This window comes from Mastomys coucha, unplaced genomic scaffold (genome assembly GCF_008632895.1).
Source record: "Mastomys coucha isolate ucsf_1 unplaced genomic scaffold, UCSF_Mcou_1 pScaffold14, whole genome shotgun sequence".
NCBI classification, from domain to species: domain Eukaryota; kingdom Metazoa; phylum Chordata; class Mammalia; order Rodentia; family Muridae; genus Mastomys; species Mastomys coucha.
Window position 1 is genome coordinate 67,191,683 of NW_022196896.1, and position 15,999 is coordinate 67,207,681.

At 46.4% G+C, this 15,999-nt stretch overlaps 1 protein-coding gene across 2 annotated transcripts in view; it reads left to right on the forward strand.

Moving 5' to 3' along the window:
* The window catches only part of Npas2 (neuronal PAS domain protein 2), a 185,537-nt gene that overhangs the window by 117,444 nt on the left and 52,094 nt on the right, over positions 1-15,999 (forward strand). For both annotated transcript variants that reach the window (XM_031367287.1, XM_031367288.1), the window contains exons 5-7: positions 383-472; positions 11,976-12,096; positions 13,089-13,202. In XM_031367287.1, coding sequence (XP_031223147.1) covers positions 383-472; positions 11,976-12,096; positions 13,089-13,202 — 325 coding nt within the window. The remainder of the gene's footprint in view (positions 1-382; positions 473-11,975; positions 12,097-13,088; positions 13,203-15,999) is intronic.

The window sequence follows — 15,999 nt, forward strand, 5'->3', positions numbered from 1 at the left end:
GCTGCTGCTGCTGCTGCTGCTGCTGCTGCTGCTGCTGCCTTTGAGTGGTAAGGACCATTTCTGATTCATCTCAGTTGTGAGACTGCCATGAAACCTACTTAAGCAATTTCCATGGCTGCATTTCATTTTATGATACCAACAGGTCGACTTTGTCACTGAGCTCACAGCGCTTCTGCAAGCACTTTACCCGAGCTGAACAAATTGTGTACAGAGCCATCTCGTGTGTAAGGCAGGAAAGTGCTGCAAGGTTATTCGTGAAGATGGTCTGAGGATTACAAAACAAAGTCAGTGTCATAAGGGAAAACAATGGATCCTTTGTTTTAGTGGCTTGTTCCTCATAAAAGCGTCCCTAAGGAGCTCTCAAATGTTGCATTTCCTCCAGGCATTAGATGGCTTCGTCATTGTTGTGACAACAGACGGCAGCATCATCTATGTGTCCGACAGTATCACACCTCTACTTGGACATTTACCGGTGAGTTTCTGCTCCAGTGGCCTTGGCCTGTGCACAATTTCCTATTTCCTGGACAGGCATGCAGGAGTGCTGCAGGTTTGGGGAAGCCATGTGTGAGGAGGAGGTGCATGGAGACTTAAAGAGTGTCCAAGATCTGCAGAACCAAACCAGGCCAAACGCAAGGTCCTGTGGCAGATGAAGAGCAGGAGAAGGCATGAATCACCCTGAAACAGGGATGGAGTCATGACCCCTTCAGGGCCAGGGCCAAAGTCAAGATGGGACTCACATGAGTTTCTTGGTGCTGTTAGCAGAGCTCAGAGGACAGCAGATGATGTCCCTGGTCAATTGAGAGCTGATTAAGGAAGGGGAAACAGATGGCCCATGCAAGAATATGGTTTTGAACTCACTGGAAACACATATGAGGTTGCAAGTAGGTTATAACACCAACCACACTGAACACTTAGCGGCAGCTATGCTTCCCGGGAATTGAAACATTGTAACAAGACACAGTTGGACCAGTGTTGTGAGGGCCTTGGGGACTGCCCAGGTAGGAAAAAGAGGACCAGATCTGTGGCCAGGGGTGCTCAGATATAAGGTGGCTGCAGGCCCCTCTGTTCCTCCTCCCTCCCTTCATCCTTTTCTCCCACATTCTCTCTCTCTCCTCTCTATAAGCCTTCATAGCTCCCTAGTAACAGTAGCTCAACATGAAATTACTTGCAGGTCTATGCCAGACTAAAAGAAGGCTCACCCTTAAGGAAAACTCAAGCCTTTGCCCAGCAACCCATTTCTTGCCTCACCATTACTGGCTCACCTCAGAACTTGGCCAGGAATGTCAGATCCACTTAGGAGTGATGCTTGTTAGTAGTGGATAAACATCCTCTCTTCTTGGCCCTCCTAATCAGTCTGGCAGAACCAACCATCTACTCCTAACTGTTGTATTCAGAAGGTTAGGCCTCCAGTTTATGTGACAAGGCAGGTAGCAGCTTGCCCTGGATTAAGCCAAAGGAAATCCTGGGTCAGCATGATGCTAGAAAACTGTGGTCCTCTCTTCATAGTCGTGCCAGGCCAGGAGGCAGCATGACCTTGCTTCATGGACAGCTTCTGTCTGTCTTGTGGTGAAAAGCCCTACTCTGCTGGTGGCTCAGGGTTTCTTCTACCCCATCCTGGCCTATTAGTTCCTTGGAAGGCCATCTCCCGGCCCATTGCTTTTGAAGATGGTCTGTATTCCTACAGAACTATCACTTCTTGGGTTCTGCTGTCCCAGCATCTTAGGTCTGAAAGGCACTTTTGACCTTTCTGGGTGGGTACCTTCCTGTGGCATCATGGGTAGTATCATGGTTCCCTGACGCCAGGGTGGGACAGGCATGTGGGTGTCTCTTCTTAGGACAGCTGTTGGGAGAGGTTTCTTCTGGTCTTAAAGGATGCCAAGGTGCACCCACATCTTGCTCTTTGTCACAATGCAGAGGATGGTGCCGATGCAGAAGTGACCATGCTTTCTTCATCATGGCTTCTTGGGGCTCATCTAAGGATAGCTGAAGAGAGAGGGGGAGATGAGGTGTCTCTTTGGGGAGAGCTTCTATTTTGCTTTGAGTGGAAAAGAGTACGCAGCAATGGGCCCTGACCAAAACCAACCAAGAGTGACCTGCTTTCTGGCTGGGAGGGAGGGACAGAGCCCAGAGCTGTTTGGGTAACTCTCTTCTGCTTTACGCTCTCGTGAGTATCTGATGACCCAGTTGCTGTATGTGGCAGTGGGGACTTAGGAAGTAATTTTCCTAGATCGAAATTTTGGAGCCATTCAGGTCCAACTTGCGAAATCATGTTCTAACTGGAAGGACCAGGGATGGTTCCACCCACACTTGTGTGTGGTTACTAGGTGGCCATCTGGAGACTAGACTTATACCTTGACACACACAGCAAGGCCCTAGTAGGGCTAAGCCCCCTGGATAGGTGATCTAAAAGATTTGTGGTTAGCTTCTGTTCTCTGGCTTTCCAGGGATGGACAGGGGGTTTTAAGAGCAGGAATTTTAAGAGCAGGAATTTTGCTAGTTCCATGAGCATTTAGTTATTTCTTCTGGAAATAGTTCCTCTACTGCTTCCAACTTACAGCTGAGGAAAGCCCGGGGGCCCAGCCAGTGAGAGTGGAAACAGGTACTACTTTGTCGAGCCCAAGCCAGTCACTGCTTCACTCCAGTGTGTTCCTGGTGCTAAGGTTTGGGGTTGCAGCTTGGGAATTCTTTTGGTTAATTTGTCTTTAATTTCCCTACATTCTGGCAAGAAACCAGAATCTGTCTGCAGAATGTTCATTGTTTGCAGAGGCCCTGTGGTGGTGGCCTTTCTTCAGAGTTTCAGTCTGAGGACTTCCACCTGTTCAACTGTCAGGAGCACACACTTCCTGAGCACCCACTTGCAGTATGCCAAGTTTCCGTGTATTAATATCTGTAAAGCATTTGCAATAGTCTCTTGCTGTACTTACAATCCTTACAGCAATGCCATGGAGGTCAATACCCCTGAACACAGATGAGAAAACAGAAGTACAGAGAGGTCAAGTATAGACCCAGAGTATGCAGGAATCCAGGGGTTTGACTGTGGGTGTGAACTGAGTGATGGCTCCAGAGGGCAGAAAAAGGAACCAATTCCTCCAGCTGTGGTGTGTGTCACACTTCAGAGTTGGACATTGAGAAGAAGCATGGCTGGCTGGGGACAATCAGGACAAGGGACAGGAGACCACAGTTCCCAACAGCAGAGCCCTGCCGTGCCAAAGTCGAATCCCAGAGTCACCTCTGTGGCTGAGATAGGAGAAAAATCCACCAGAATTCTTCCCATGAGTGAGTGAGCTTAAAGCTCTGTTTCCCACTTCTTCAAGAGATAAAGTTCCTGATAGATTCTCATATGGCGATTTTCTGATGAAACATCGGAGATCTTGTCATTCTCAGTATGGCAAAGAAAAAAGAAAGGAAGGAAGGAAGGAAGAAAGAAAGAAAAAAAGAAAAACTTTAGGTGAATGTTTTAGTAGTGTTGATGTCAAAATACTTGGCCTTTCTTGGTATCTAGAATGAGCACAGGCTATTGAAGCAGAGATAGAAGGGTATGTGCATGTGTGTGTGTGTGTGTGTGTGTGTGTGTGTGTGTCTGTGTGTCTGTGTGTCTGTGTGTGTATGCATGTATGTGCACCTGCACGTGTGTGTCTGTGTCTATGTGTGCATGTGTGCCTGTGTGTGTGTGCATGCAAGTGCATGTGCATGTGTGTGCAGGTACATGTGTGTCTCTGTGTATCTCTGTGTGTCTGTGTGGTATGTGTATGTGCATGTGTGTGTCTGTGTGTGTGTCTGTATGTGTCTGTGTTTGTGGTGTGTACATGTGCGTGTCTGTGAGTCTCTGTGTGTATGTCTGTGTGTGTATCTGTGTGTGTGGTGTGTGGATGTGCATGTGTATGTCTGTATGTGTCAGGGTGTGTGCGTGGTATGTGTGTTTGCATGTGTGTCTGCATGTGTGTATGTGTGTGTACACATGCACACATTTCTGGAAACCCAGGTCTACAGGAGCTTCTGTGACGGGATGGCAGACATTCAGGAGGAATGCTAGGAAAGTAGACTGTACGCAAAGAACACAGGCGGGAAACAGTCTGGCTATGGCAGAACCAGGGTAGGCATGGTCTGCGTTTCCTGTTTGGATTTTTTTTTTTAAGCTACCAGCCTGGTTCCCTTTTCTGGTTTGTTTGCAAAGGTGGTGTTTGCCTGAGGCCCTAGGTCCTGGTGTACTCTGAAGATGGAAGTCATGTCCCCAGCCCTGAGCACAGGGACTGTGTCTCAGTGTTTATGAACGAGACACCAGCTTCTTAAATGAGCTTGCTCTATGGGAGCAACCGCAAACACAGAGCTTGTCAGGGTGGGCATGCCTCAGAAGAGAGAAAGCTAAGCATACAGATATCTCAATCCCCAGCTCGGCAAAATAAGCTAAGATTAAAACCCATCTATAGGCTGGAAACTACTTTCATGTGAGTTAGCTCTCCAAGTAAGAGCTTCATTAAGAACAACATCCTGAAACGTGTGGGCAAGTTCCCTTGAGGCTCACAGTAGAAAAGCCAATCACATAAAAGGAAAGAAACAGCCTCTGGCTAATGTTACTGTAAAATACAACATCAAGGTCAAGGCCAGCAGGCAGCAGGCTCTCCAGGAAATGCTCCCCCTCCACTCACCTGCAGGAAATGCCTACCTTCAGGCCTGTGTCATCCAAAGGCTCCAAGGCAGAGCCCTAATCCCTGTGAATGCAACTTGAAGTTAATCCTGGACTGAAAATTCAGGCCTCCAAAGTAAGTGTGTGTGTGTGTGTGTGTGTGTGTGTGTGTGTGTGTGTGTGTGCATGTGTGTCTGTATGTGTATGATATATATTGCTATATATAACATACATATTATATATGTGTGTGTATGTTTATATATCTCTCTCTAGATAGGTAGATAACTATTTAAACTCCGATTTAAACTAATGACTGAGAAGGCAAGAACGCACAGGTAAACCACCCATCACAGAAGATAAGAGCTAGAACAGACCTGAGACCACAGGAGGCCCATCTGCTCTTCCACCGTGTCCTACCTCTGCCTGGAGACAACTGTCTTCCTAAGTTTGAAAATAACTGCTTGTTTGCTCTTCTTTGAAGTTTTATTAATGCTGAATTATTTGCTGACCTATAGTTTAGTAGAGGTTAGGAATTCAGTGCCCTAAATGTTTGGAACAAACCATGTTTCAATGTGGGATATCTCCCTTCCCTCTGCCAACATTTTTGTTCATTTGCATAAATTTCCTTATACCTCTGTATTTGCATAATGAAATACCTCGAGAAGGGACTCAAATCTAAACAACAAAAACAACAACAACAACAAAAATACATCTATGCTTCATACACACCTGGCATTCATAGCCTGAGGTAAGCCTTAGGAAGTATTTTAAGTCATTCTATGCATTACACAAGGTTCCATGGTATTTTTCCTAAAAGTTTGGGGGCTGGAGATACAGCTCAGCAGTCAGGAGAACTGGCTGCTCTTCCAGAGGACCTGGACTCAGTTCCTAGCACCCACATGGCAGCTCACAGCCTTCTGTAGTTCTAGTTCTAGGAGACCCAGTGTCTATTGCTGGCCTCGGTGGGCACTCCACACATATGGTACACAGACATATGATCAGAAAAAAAAACTCATATCCATAAAATATTTTTTTTTAATCTCAAGAGATTGACAAAGTTTCCGACTTTGGACTTTTGGATCAGAGTTGTTCAAGCTGTGCTGATTTTTGTTCATCTTCATAGAAACGGGATCATAAGAGTAGACGTGAAGTGGATGAAATGACTCAGCAGCAGGTCAAAGTGCTTGCCACGCAATCCTGATGACCTGAGTTAGACCCCTGGAACCTGGGCACAGAGAGACCTTCTCTATAGCACATGGCAGGCACTCTCATCATGGTCTGGACACTGGCTCTCAGGGAGCATCTTTCAATTACCTGTTATTCACCCCATCCTGGTATAGTGGTGATGTCTGAACACAACATTGGGCACCTGGCGCTAGATGGCAGAGGTTGGCAACTGGACATGAGTTACACACATGCTCAGAACCCAGGGGAAAAAGAACACTAAGGACATGGGGGGGGGGTGTCACCCTCTTATCCAGAGGAAGGAGTCTGATCAGAGGGGGACTGGCTTCATAGTAAAGAGATGGGGCAATGCATCCAAATCCTAGTGAGCTTCTTTGAGTAATTCTAACTGCAGGGGATGGTGCCAAATCCTCCACGCAGGAACAAACAGGAACTGTGCCTGGCCCATTGACAAGAGGAGCTCACAGTTAGGCCTGTCCAGGCTTCCAAATGCCAAGACTGCATACTGAGCCTTACTCTGGGGCCTTTTAGCATAGACGGCTAAATGTAAACGTTGTCTCTCCATGTGGCTTACATTCCCCCATCTTTAGGATGGGTGAACAGAGGTATCCTTTCGTTGCGTTTGCCACTTTTTATATTTAGCTGTTCTTTCCCTGAACCGTGGTCAAAGGGGATTCCTGTCTTCTGGGAGGTTGACTGTCCGGCATGAGCTTGATTCAAGCCTCAGTTAAATCTGAGTATCTCACACATCTCTAGTTGGCTTTTTCCTTTGCCTAGGTCAAAGACTTTAGGATTCCCCTGACCCTGTTGGCATCTCTTCTCAATATGAAACAACCCTGGGACCTCTCAGACTGTTTCCTGTACCTGTCACCAGTACACAGCTTCAACGGGGACTGCCACAGCCCTAGAGCTGATTCTAGACCTGATTGTCCACCCAGTCCACTTGCAGATACCAGCTGTCTTGAAGTTGCTGCACGCTCACCATCTTGACCAGATGCCATTGACCTAATGTTACTGTTCAAGCATGAGAGGCTTCCTGTGTTCACAGAAGTCTCAGCCCACCCTAAGACTTGAGGTTTAACAAAGAGAGACCTGAGAGCGACACACTGTAGAGCTCCGGGAGGCCTTCCCAGAAAAGTCCCAAGTAGGGCTGACGCTTAGATAATCAGTCCAGGGTCTGTGGTGGGAGAGAGCCCCTCCTCCCTCCCGCCTCCCACAGGTAAGGGATGCTGCTGAGGATAATTCAGACTGGATGACTGATGGCTGCAAAGGCCGTGGACCTTCCTTCCCCTCTGTAATTGCTATTATTTTTAACAACAGAGCTCAGATCGTTCAAGAAACAGTTCAACCGCAGATGTAGTTTGCTCTTCCATTAGCACTAGGATTTAGAATATCAAATTATCCTGTCAATGGCAGTCTTTAGCACTTGAAAAATGATATCATGGTAAAACAGGTAGCAGATGTACGTAAGATCTAAGAGCAGCACTGAACTTTTAAGTATCAACCGACCAGAACCTCAGAACCTCCATATACCCCACTTAACCTACCCCTAGCCATTCATCTCTGTTCTGCACAGACATCCATCTTTGCACACCCCTGCCCCATGCAGTGTTCTAACCATTGCTCTTCCACATAAGGACCTAGGCCGAAGGGTCTTCACTCTGCCGTACCCATCCTGGGGGAAGGACTTAGATGAAACCCTTAAAGAAATGACTATGGAGTGACTTTGGGGTTTTAAAGAGTCAGAAATATCTTTAAGAAGAAAGGCTACTGTCATGTGTGAGCATTAGTCATATGCTAAAAATGCTGGCAGGAACTGGATTAAAATAAAGTCATGAGCACCAGAGGGAAGATGGTGAGAGGCAAACAGAAATGATGCCCTGGGATGGTAGAGAAGTCGGCAGCGTCTGTCCGTAGAGGTGAGAACTCAGGCCTCCAGTGTAAGCCACCTAAGCCTTCCCTTTCCTAATTCCCACTCAGCCAGCAAAATGCTGGCTCCAGGAGGAGGGGGGCTTTGCCGGCTAGAGTCTGACATCCAGGAAACCTCAGGAGTACTGATTAGAGTTTAGCAGTGAATTAAGTGTCTGGCTCCTGTCCCTCCTCTATTTCCTTCCTGGCTTCTGTTCACAGTCTGAGCATCTCTTACCTGATTTTTTTGGTGTCCCGCCCTCCAGATTGTAAGTACGATCTCTTTAAATTGCAAGATGTTCTTCAACTGATTATCAGGGTCCTGATGAACCCATCTACAAGTTGTATGATCGTTAAGTCAGAAACATTTAAATGGACCTTGGATCCACATCCTAGGACACTCTGGAGTTTGTGTCAGGAATCTGGAATCCATCATGATTGTGAGTCTGAGCTGGGCAACAGCTTCCTGCCACCATGTCACATCTCTAGAGAGGAGTAGACCACATACTTCTGGGCCAGGAAAAGATCCAAACTGAAAATTCTAAGTGCAGTCTCTCCAGAATGTGAATCAACTTTTGGGGCCATAGTCAGACCGCCCACTCTCCCAGTCTCTTGGGGCCCTCCTGGCACACTGATTCCTCCAGCCAGGACTCTGAAACCCTGCTCAGTCTTCTCTTTGCAGCCTCCTCTCCCATAGCTCCCGGTCCTCTCTGATCCAACTCTCTGGCATCCATGTATGCATGTGTGTTGACTTCTTCCTGGAGTTCCCTTCCACTCCCAAACTCTATCCTTCTCTTGGATTCCACCCAATGAGTCCTTCGTCTGGACTGTTCCTTTAGAGACTGCCCAGCACTGTCTTTGAAATCAGCACCCATATTTAGGGTTCTCTGGGCACTTATGTTTTTAATCTTCTCTCAAGGAGCTGGCCATCCGCCTGGTCCACACACATAACATGCTGGAGATAAGAGACACAACACTGAATAGACTCTGAGGATCCTATGGACACATGGGGGCGGGGGTTGTCAGAGGACACCAGTCTGAAGGTATATAAGCAAAAAAATATCACTTCGGTATTGTATCTATATGCATTCCCAAGTGTTGGTTCAGCACACCTAGCATTTATAGAATGACTGCTGTATACACTTTGGTATACAGCAATATAGAGTACTAATCTCATTTAGTCCTTACCCTTCCTCTTTCTTGCCTTTGAGGGAAGTGTAGCTTGTGAGGCAGGCAGTGCCAATGTATAAACCTTTTCTGGGACTCCTGTGAGCTTGCTATGACATAGAGGAGTACTAAGGGCCCAGCCGAGGGGCTGTCCTCACAGGCCCATACGCCAGCAGCAGCAGGACAGATGACACAGTAGCACATCAGAGGTGGGGTATGGGGAATGTAGTTAAGGAGAACATGATCAGGAGGGAAGCTGCAAGCTTGTTCAGAGTCTGGGATGTCAGAGTACAACAGCTCATTTTTCCCAAGGAAACACGTGTGAAGGTCAGGCCAGAGGAAGGCCAGAGGAACCTGATAGGTGGGAGGAAGGAATGCAAGGAGGTTGCTTAGTACTGGGACCAGAGGGCAGGTAAAGTGTGCACAGCTAAAAAGGGTGGTTAGCTGAGCCTCTGTCCCTAGGACAGGGCAAATCCAGGGACAGTTATAAGTGTGTGGTGTCTGATACGACCTAGGGCCCATTCTGGCTGCTAGGAAGGTCAACTGGACAAGGACCAGCATTAGGGTGAGAAGCCCATTATGTCCACATTACTCAGGTAAGAGATAAAGGCGATGTGGACAGGGGTTAAAAAGAAAAGTACAGGAGCAGAAGAAATGTAATGGGAGAATTACAGTGAATGAAACCTAGCAGCCCATGGACATTGTCCTGATTGGTTGGGTTTGTTGTTGTTTGATTGTCAGGCTACTCACCACAGCTAGAGTTTTCTGGGAAGAGGAACTTCAGCTGAGAAAATGCCACCATCAGACTGGCCTCTAGGCTGATGTGAGGGAGCATTTTCTTGATTAATGATTTATGGAAGAGGGCTCAGCTCACTCGGGGGTGGGGCCACCAGGGCAGGTGGCCTTGGGTTCTATAAGGAAGCAGGCTGAAAGAGCCAAGGGGAGCAAGCCAAGGAGCAGCACTCCTCCGTGGCCTCTGCTTCAGCTCCTGCCTCCCAATGCCTACCCTGTTCGAGTTCTTGTCCTGACTCTTCGATGATCAACAGTGATGTGGAAATGTAAGCCAAATAAACCGATTTCCTCTCCGGCTTGATTTTAGTCAAGACAGAGACCATCTGGTGGTGAAGATGTCAGGGCACAATGAGGATCTGAATGTTTCCTACCTGTGGGGTGCACCTAGTGATCTGGTGACCAGTTGGCAGTACCGTTTGTAGAGATAAAGACCCTAGATGTAAAGAGGACATGATAGGATTAAGATGTCTGGGTTAAGACCTATGACTATGTGATCTGGGGAATCTGAGTGGTTCATGGAAGGTTCAGCCTGTGGACTTGGAAGAATGCTGGTTGGGATTCGAGCTTGAGGGTCTATCAAGATGGTATGAAAGATACAGGACTGGATGTGTTTACTAAAGGAAAATGAGGAGGAGGGCGGTGGGGCGTGTAGGTTTCCTGTCTTCACCGCGAGCTCCTGTCTTAGAGTTTGTATTGCTGTGATGAAACACCCATCTGGTCAAACTGCTGTGCCTCAGCCACAGTGACCGCCTTGTAAAGAGTTCAGCATTGCATATTGTCTGATGCCGTTTGTCACGGAGCAAGACTATTCCTGCTTCTGGTTATGTCACCAGAAGTTCCATGGGACTCAGGTGCACCTAGTCTGTATGCAGTATTCGTTTTGTACTCTCAGCATCTGAGAACTGGAGGTTTGGGGGGAAGGCAACTCCATCAATGAGAGACCAATGAGAAATAAAGAGTAGCATTTTGCTAGCCTAAAGGTCCAGAGAACTCCATGTTCTCTTCATGGCCACTTAAATAAGTGATTGGCCTCTCCCCAGGGCTCCATATTACCCTTGCTGTCTCTAGCCAGAACACAGGAGTATTGGCAAACAGGGCTCACCAAGACAGGAAAGAAGTTGGTTCTTTGTACACATGTCAGGCTTAATACTTGAGTTTTTTTCCCTAAGCCCACAGACAGAAGCACATACGCATGTGTGCAAATGCAGAGTCCTCTTGCCTACCAGACCCAAACAGCTGCAAGTGGGAAATATTTGAAATAAAACATTGCCCATCCTGATCATGTGCACATGCCTTTTCCACATCATTAGTCTCTACATGATACAGCTCTGTGTATATGTATATGCATATGTATTTGCATATACATACATACATGCATGCATATATACATACATATTGCTCAGACCTTGTGAGGCTGTTAGAGATGATCCGAGTCTAGATCCTGTGAAAATACTGTACCATGGTGTCCACAGGAGAACCCTAAACAATCTCCTGGAGATATTGAAGAGCATCTGAAACCCCTTTAATAGTTTTATTCTTCAACAGTTTGGTATAGAATGTACTCTGGTTGTCTCTATCTCCCATTACCCCTCTCATCTCGCCTCTCTCCCACTCCCCTGGAGCCTTTTCTTCTAACCAATATGCCTCCCCTTCTACTTTCATGACTAATTTCTAACTTCTGTCTTGCTTTGAGTTTAATCAAGGTCAACTCTATGAGCACAGGTGTTATTTAAAGGATCATAGGCAACTTATCAGTGGCTACACAAATGACTTCCCCTTCCCCAGCAACCATTAATCACCAATAGCCCATCAGGGAAGGGTGGACCCTCCCAAGGCTCTTGGATGGAATGTGGATGCAAACAGGTCTTGGGGAGATAGCCACAGTTGTGAGTTCATGAGTACCACAGCCATGCCATGTGCAGGAGACAGCCTCCCAATCCTTTGGCCACTATGTTCCTTCTGTCTCCTGGTCCCCTGGGACACTGAGAGGGTCATGAATAGACATCCCTGGGACTTTTACTTGTTAATCAATTTATTTTCAGCTGGTTAAGCCCAGGGCCTTGTGCATTCTAAGCAAGTGCTCTCTCATTGAGCCACAGCCCCAACCCCTATAAAAAACCTTTTACATTGTGAATCTAAGGTACAGAAGAGGAGTCCACGAAAGGTCTTCACAGACCACGTGGTCCTCAGCTTTCATCTCTGAAGCAGTTCTGAGCTGCCAAGAACTCCGAGGCTCTGCCTCTGCTCTGAAGTTCACTCGGTCGAGCGCATGCCTTTTTCTCTTTATTTTCTCTTGCAGTCGGATGTCATGGATCAGAACTTGTTAAATTTCCTTCCAGAGCAAGAACATTCCGAAGTTTATAAAATCCTTTCCTCCCATATGCTTGTGACGGATTCCCCCTCCCCAGAATTCCTAAAATGTAAGTCTGCCCTCCTGGTGTTGTTATTGGATCTGAAGACAAGAATTTCGCTCTAGCTAGGGAAAGGAGGTCAGAATGAATTAAGAAGGGAGGACTAATTTTAAGAATAATTTTCCTCGTGACTCAGAACATTTCCAAGATCCTTTGAGGTATATTTTAAGTTGAAGCTAAAACTGGAACTTGGAGCACGTACGACATTTTAGCTTTTATGTGGAAAAGTTGAAAGTATAGCTTCAGAATAATAACATGTTTCTCGTGTATGGCAAGAGATGCCTTTTTACATGAGGGTAATAAACAGGGCAAAATTCAGGGAGCAGTCTGCTGATCTTAGGGAATGCTACAATGTAAAGTTTCTATGACAGCAGATAATCAACTGCTAATTGAATAATTAGGTCAGAAGTCCATATTCTGTCCTCCTGTGGCTGTCTTCTGCTTATTTACTTACATGTGCAATTTTATGGAAGTTTGAGATTTATATCAAAATATTTGGCAACCTAGATAGAAGGCAGACCCCCGTGCGTGCTCACCACACGCCGCCTAACGAAGCATACGCAATGGCAGGCAGTAGCAAAGACGCTTGCATTTGCTCAAGCCTCAGTCCATTTCCATGCATAATTGGTCCCGTCGTACATCTGATTTCCCTTCAAAGCAAAGCAAAAAAAAGATTAAATTAAAGAGAGCGGCTCTATACGAGCAGCTTTATTTTAGTACGCCATGTGAAAACAACCAGAACTAATCGATGCCGACATAACCAACCACAGACATCTGTGAGCAGATTGACTAATTGGGTCCAAGTATAGAATGCAGAATATGGATGAGCTGCAGGGAGAACGGCCTGGAGCTGCAAGGGTTAGAAGCCAGGTCTAACAGTCTGTCATACGGAGAAAACCACGTAGGCCACTCGTGGAGTAAATCATACAGGCGCGACTTGTTTAGTCTGGAGTCTGTGTAACCCTCCTCTCCCTTTCTCTTTTCTCTTTCTAACGACCCAGCTGACAACGATTTAGAGTTTTATTGCCATCTTCTCAGAGGCAGCTTGAACCCAAAGGAATTTCCAACTTACGAATACATAAAATTTGTAGGAAATTTTCGCTCTTACAACAATGGTAAGCTTTAACCGTCCTATTCTTTCTTTTTTTAACTTTATTTTATTTTAAAGATTTATTTATTTATTATATGTAAGTACACTGTATCTGTCTTCAGATACACTAGAAGAGGGCATCAGATCTCATTACAGATGGTTGTGAGCCACCATGTGGTTGCCGGGATTTGAACTAAGGATCGTCCAGAGAGCAGTCAGTGCTCTTAACTGCTGAGCCACCTCTCCAGCTCCCTCATCCTATTCTTTCAATGGTGTCTTTTGTCATGGAAAAGTGTACATGAGGTCCCAAGAATTATTTCATGTCTGCATTTGGATTTTCCTGTTCCTGAAACCAACAGTGTGTGTGTGTGTGTGTGTATGTGTGTGTGTGTGTGTGTGTGTGTGTGTGTGTCTGTGTGTGTGTGTGTGTGTCTGTGTGTATCTGTGTGTATCTGTGTGTATCCGTGTATGTGGGTGTGTTCACCGGTGTCCTCTCACACTCAAGAATGCATCTTGTGCCTGTGTGCACTCACCTTGAATTGTATGAGATCCATTTATTTGTTTTCAAGCTGATGAGATAGTCTTGTGCACTGAGAAATAGTTTACGGTTAATAAAGAACAGGCTCAGCCTGCCGACTTGGCCAAACAGGCCTGTGCTGTGGCACCCAGATGTGTCCCCTTGGCTCCCTGCATGTTTGTCTCTCCTGTACAGTCTGCTGCAAGTCTGATGTTGTAGGTCTGGCTCACAGGTCTTCACTCACTATGGTCCCTGTGCACACTTAGTAAGGAGGCTGTTTTATGGAGGGCCAGGAATCTGCATTGGAGAAACGATCACCCAGAAGTCAGTTTGATTTTCAGAAACTGCCAAGACAACTAGTTGCCCAACCTTTAAGTACAGAGACATGAACTCTAACCTATACTTAAACACTCATTCTTACTTGTGACCCACAGTAAATGGGAATGCAGCTCTACTGCCAGAAATTTCAAAATCAGGTTCTGTTCTGGGTGAAACACTGAAAGGCCTGCTTCCTTATTTGCCATGGCCCTCCAACTCCACACAAAGCAGAAAAGCTAATATTTCCTAAAACAGCAAAGAAAAAAAGCAGAAAGTGCAGATGGGAACTGAGGGGAGGAGGAGAAAAGGAGGGAATGATGTCAGAAGAAAGCAGAGTGAGGTGCTGAGCTGCAGAGAGGAGGAGGGCCTGTGGGAGGCACAGAGAACAGGAGAGCAGCTCGAACTTCTGTCCTACTGTTTGACTCGGGACCCACCTAGGGCCGTTAACCCCAGGCAGATTAGCCCCGGGTCCCAATTGAGCAAGCCAACATTACGGTACCACATCTTAATGCTGAGGCTAACTGGGATTTTTTTTTCTTTCCACCCTAAATGATCCTTGGCTGCATGGTATTTGAATAAACACACATGCTTCATTTAAAAAGCTTCAAGGAGATGCTAAGTAGAGTAAACCTGTTAGAGTGATTCTCAGGTCCTTGTCCAGGGATTTCGCCTGGAGAGTAGCCTCCATGGCTGGCTTGGCCCTTCAGAGGATCAGTCCATCCAGGGATCCATGTGGCTTTAATCGTAAAGGGGAGGGAGGGATTCATTCTTCTGTGTGGGCCCCTAAGTCTAAATGAAGCCAAGGCCTGACCATGTCTGATCTGGCTAACCTGAAAAACTTGGTCCAGCTTCATGACACAAAGTTAAGGAACCGTTACACAGAAGTAAATGGTAGACGGCAGGCTGCCCGACTGAAGAAGCTGGCATCTGATAGGAAAGCCAACACCACACCAACCCCAGAACAGCTAGGGGACGCAGCTTGTTAAAATGCAAACTCTTAGGCCTTGTTCAAACGTGCTAGTTCAAGGAAGGGACCCAAGGGCCAGGACCATGTGGAGTGACTATAGGAGTCTTAAACTTTGAGACTTCATTATCGTATCATTCCCTAGAGATCAATAGTGCTCCTTCCAATCAGCTTTACTGTTGAATATGAGGGGCTGTTCAAAGTAGGCTGAAAATGTGCTGATTTGTTAAGAGCTAAACCCAACTACCTACCGTAGGATCCAGTTACACCACGTCTTAGGACACACCCAAAGAAATGACAGCAGGGATTGAAGAGGCATTTGAGCACATTCATAAAGAGTTGCAGTTGCCAAAAGTTAGAAGCAGCCCCATTGTTCATCAGTGGGTGAATGGATAAAAGTATGCCGCAGCCTTACAGTGGATTGTCACAGCCTGTAAAAAGAATTCTGGCATATGCTCAACATAAAGGAGCTTTAAGAAGCATTATGCTAAGTACAATAAACTTGCCATCAAAGGGCAAACATTGTGGGATTCCACTCAGATGAGGCACCTATTATAATTAAATTCATAAGGATAAAGTGAAGGGTGTGTGTCACGGGCTGGGGGAGGGCCAGTGGGGAGTTGCTGAGTGGGTATCAGTTTCCGTTTGGTAAGACAGAGTTCTCCCAATGGATGGTGGTGTCAGCAGTATACAGATGTGCTTGGCACTACTTCAGTGTATATTTAAATGCAACGTGGGGACCCGGATGTTGCTCAGCGTTCAGTTTGGTATTCAGTCCCAACACAAAAAAAGATAAAAGGCTAGGCGGTAAACTTTAGACCAAACAGTGCTTTATCATAATATCTATAACATGTGGGACTGTTGGCCTTCGTGATAGCTGCTACAGCCACAGAATATCCTAAGTGACCAAAGGCACAGTGGCTTTCAAACTGAGAACTATGGGTGGCTGCTCACACGTGGCAGTGCGCATGCTCAGCTCAAAGACCAACCTGTGATTGGCTGGTGAGCAGCAGTCCCATCCCC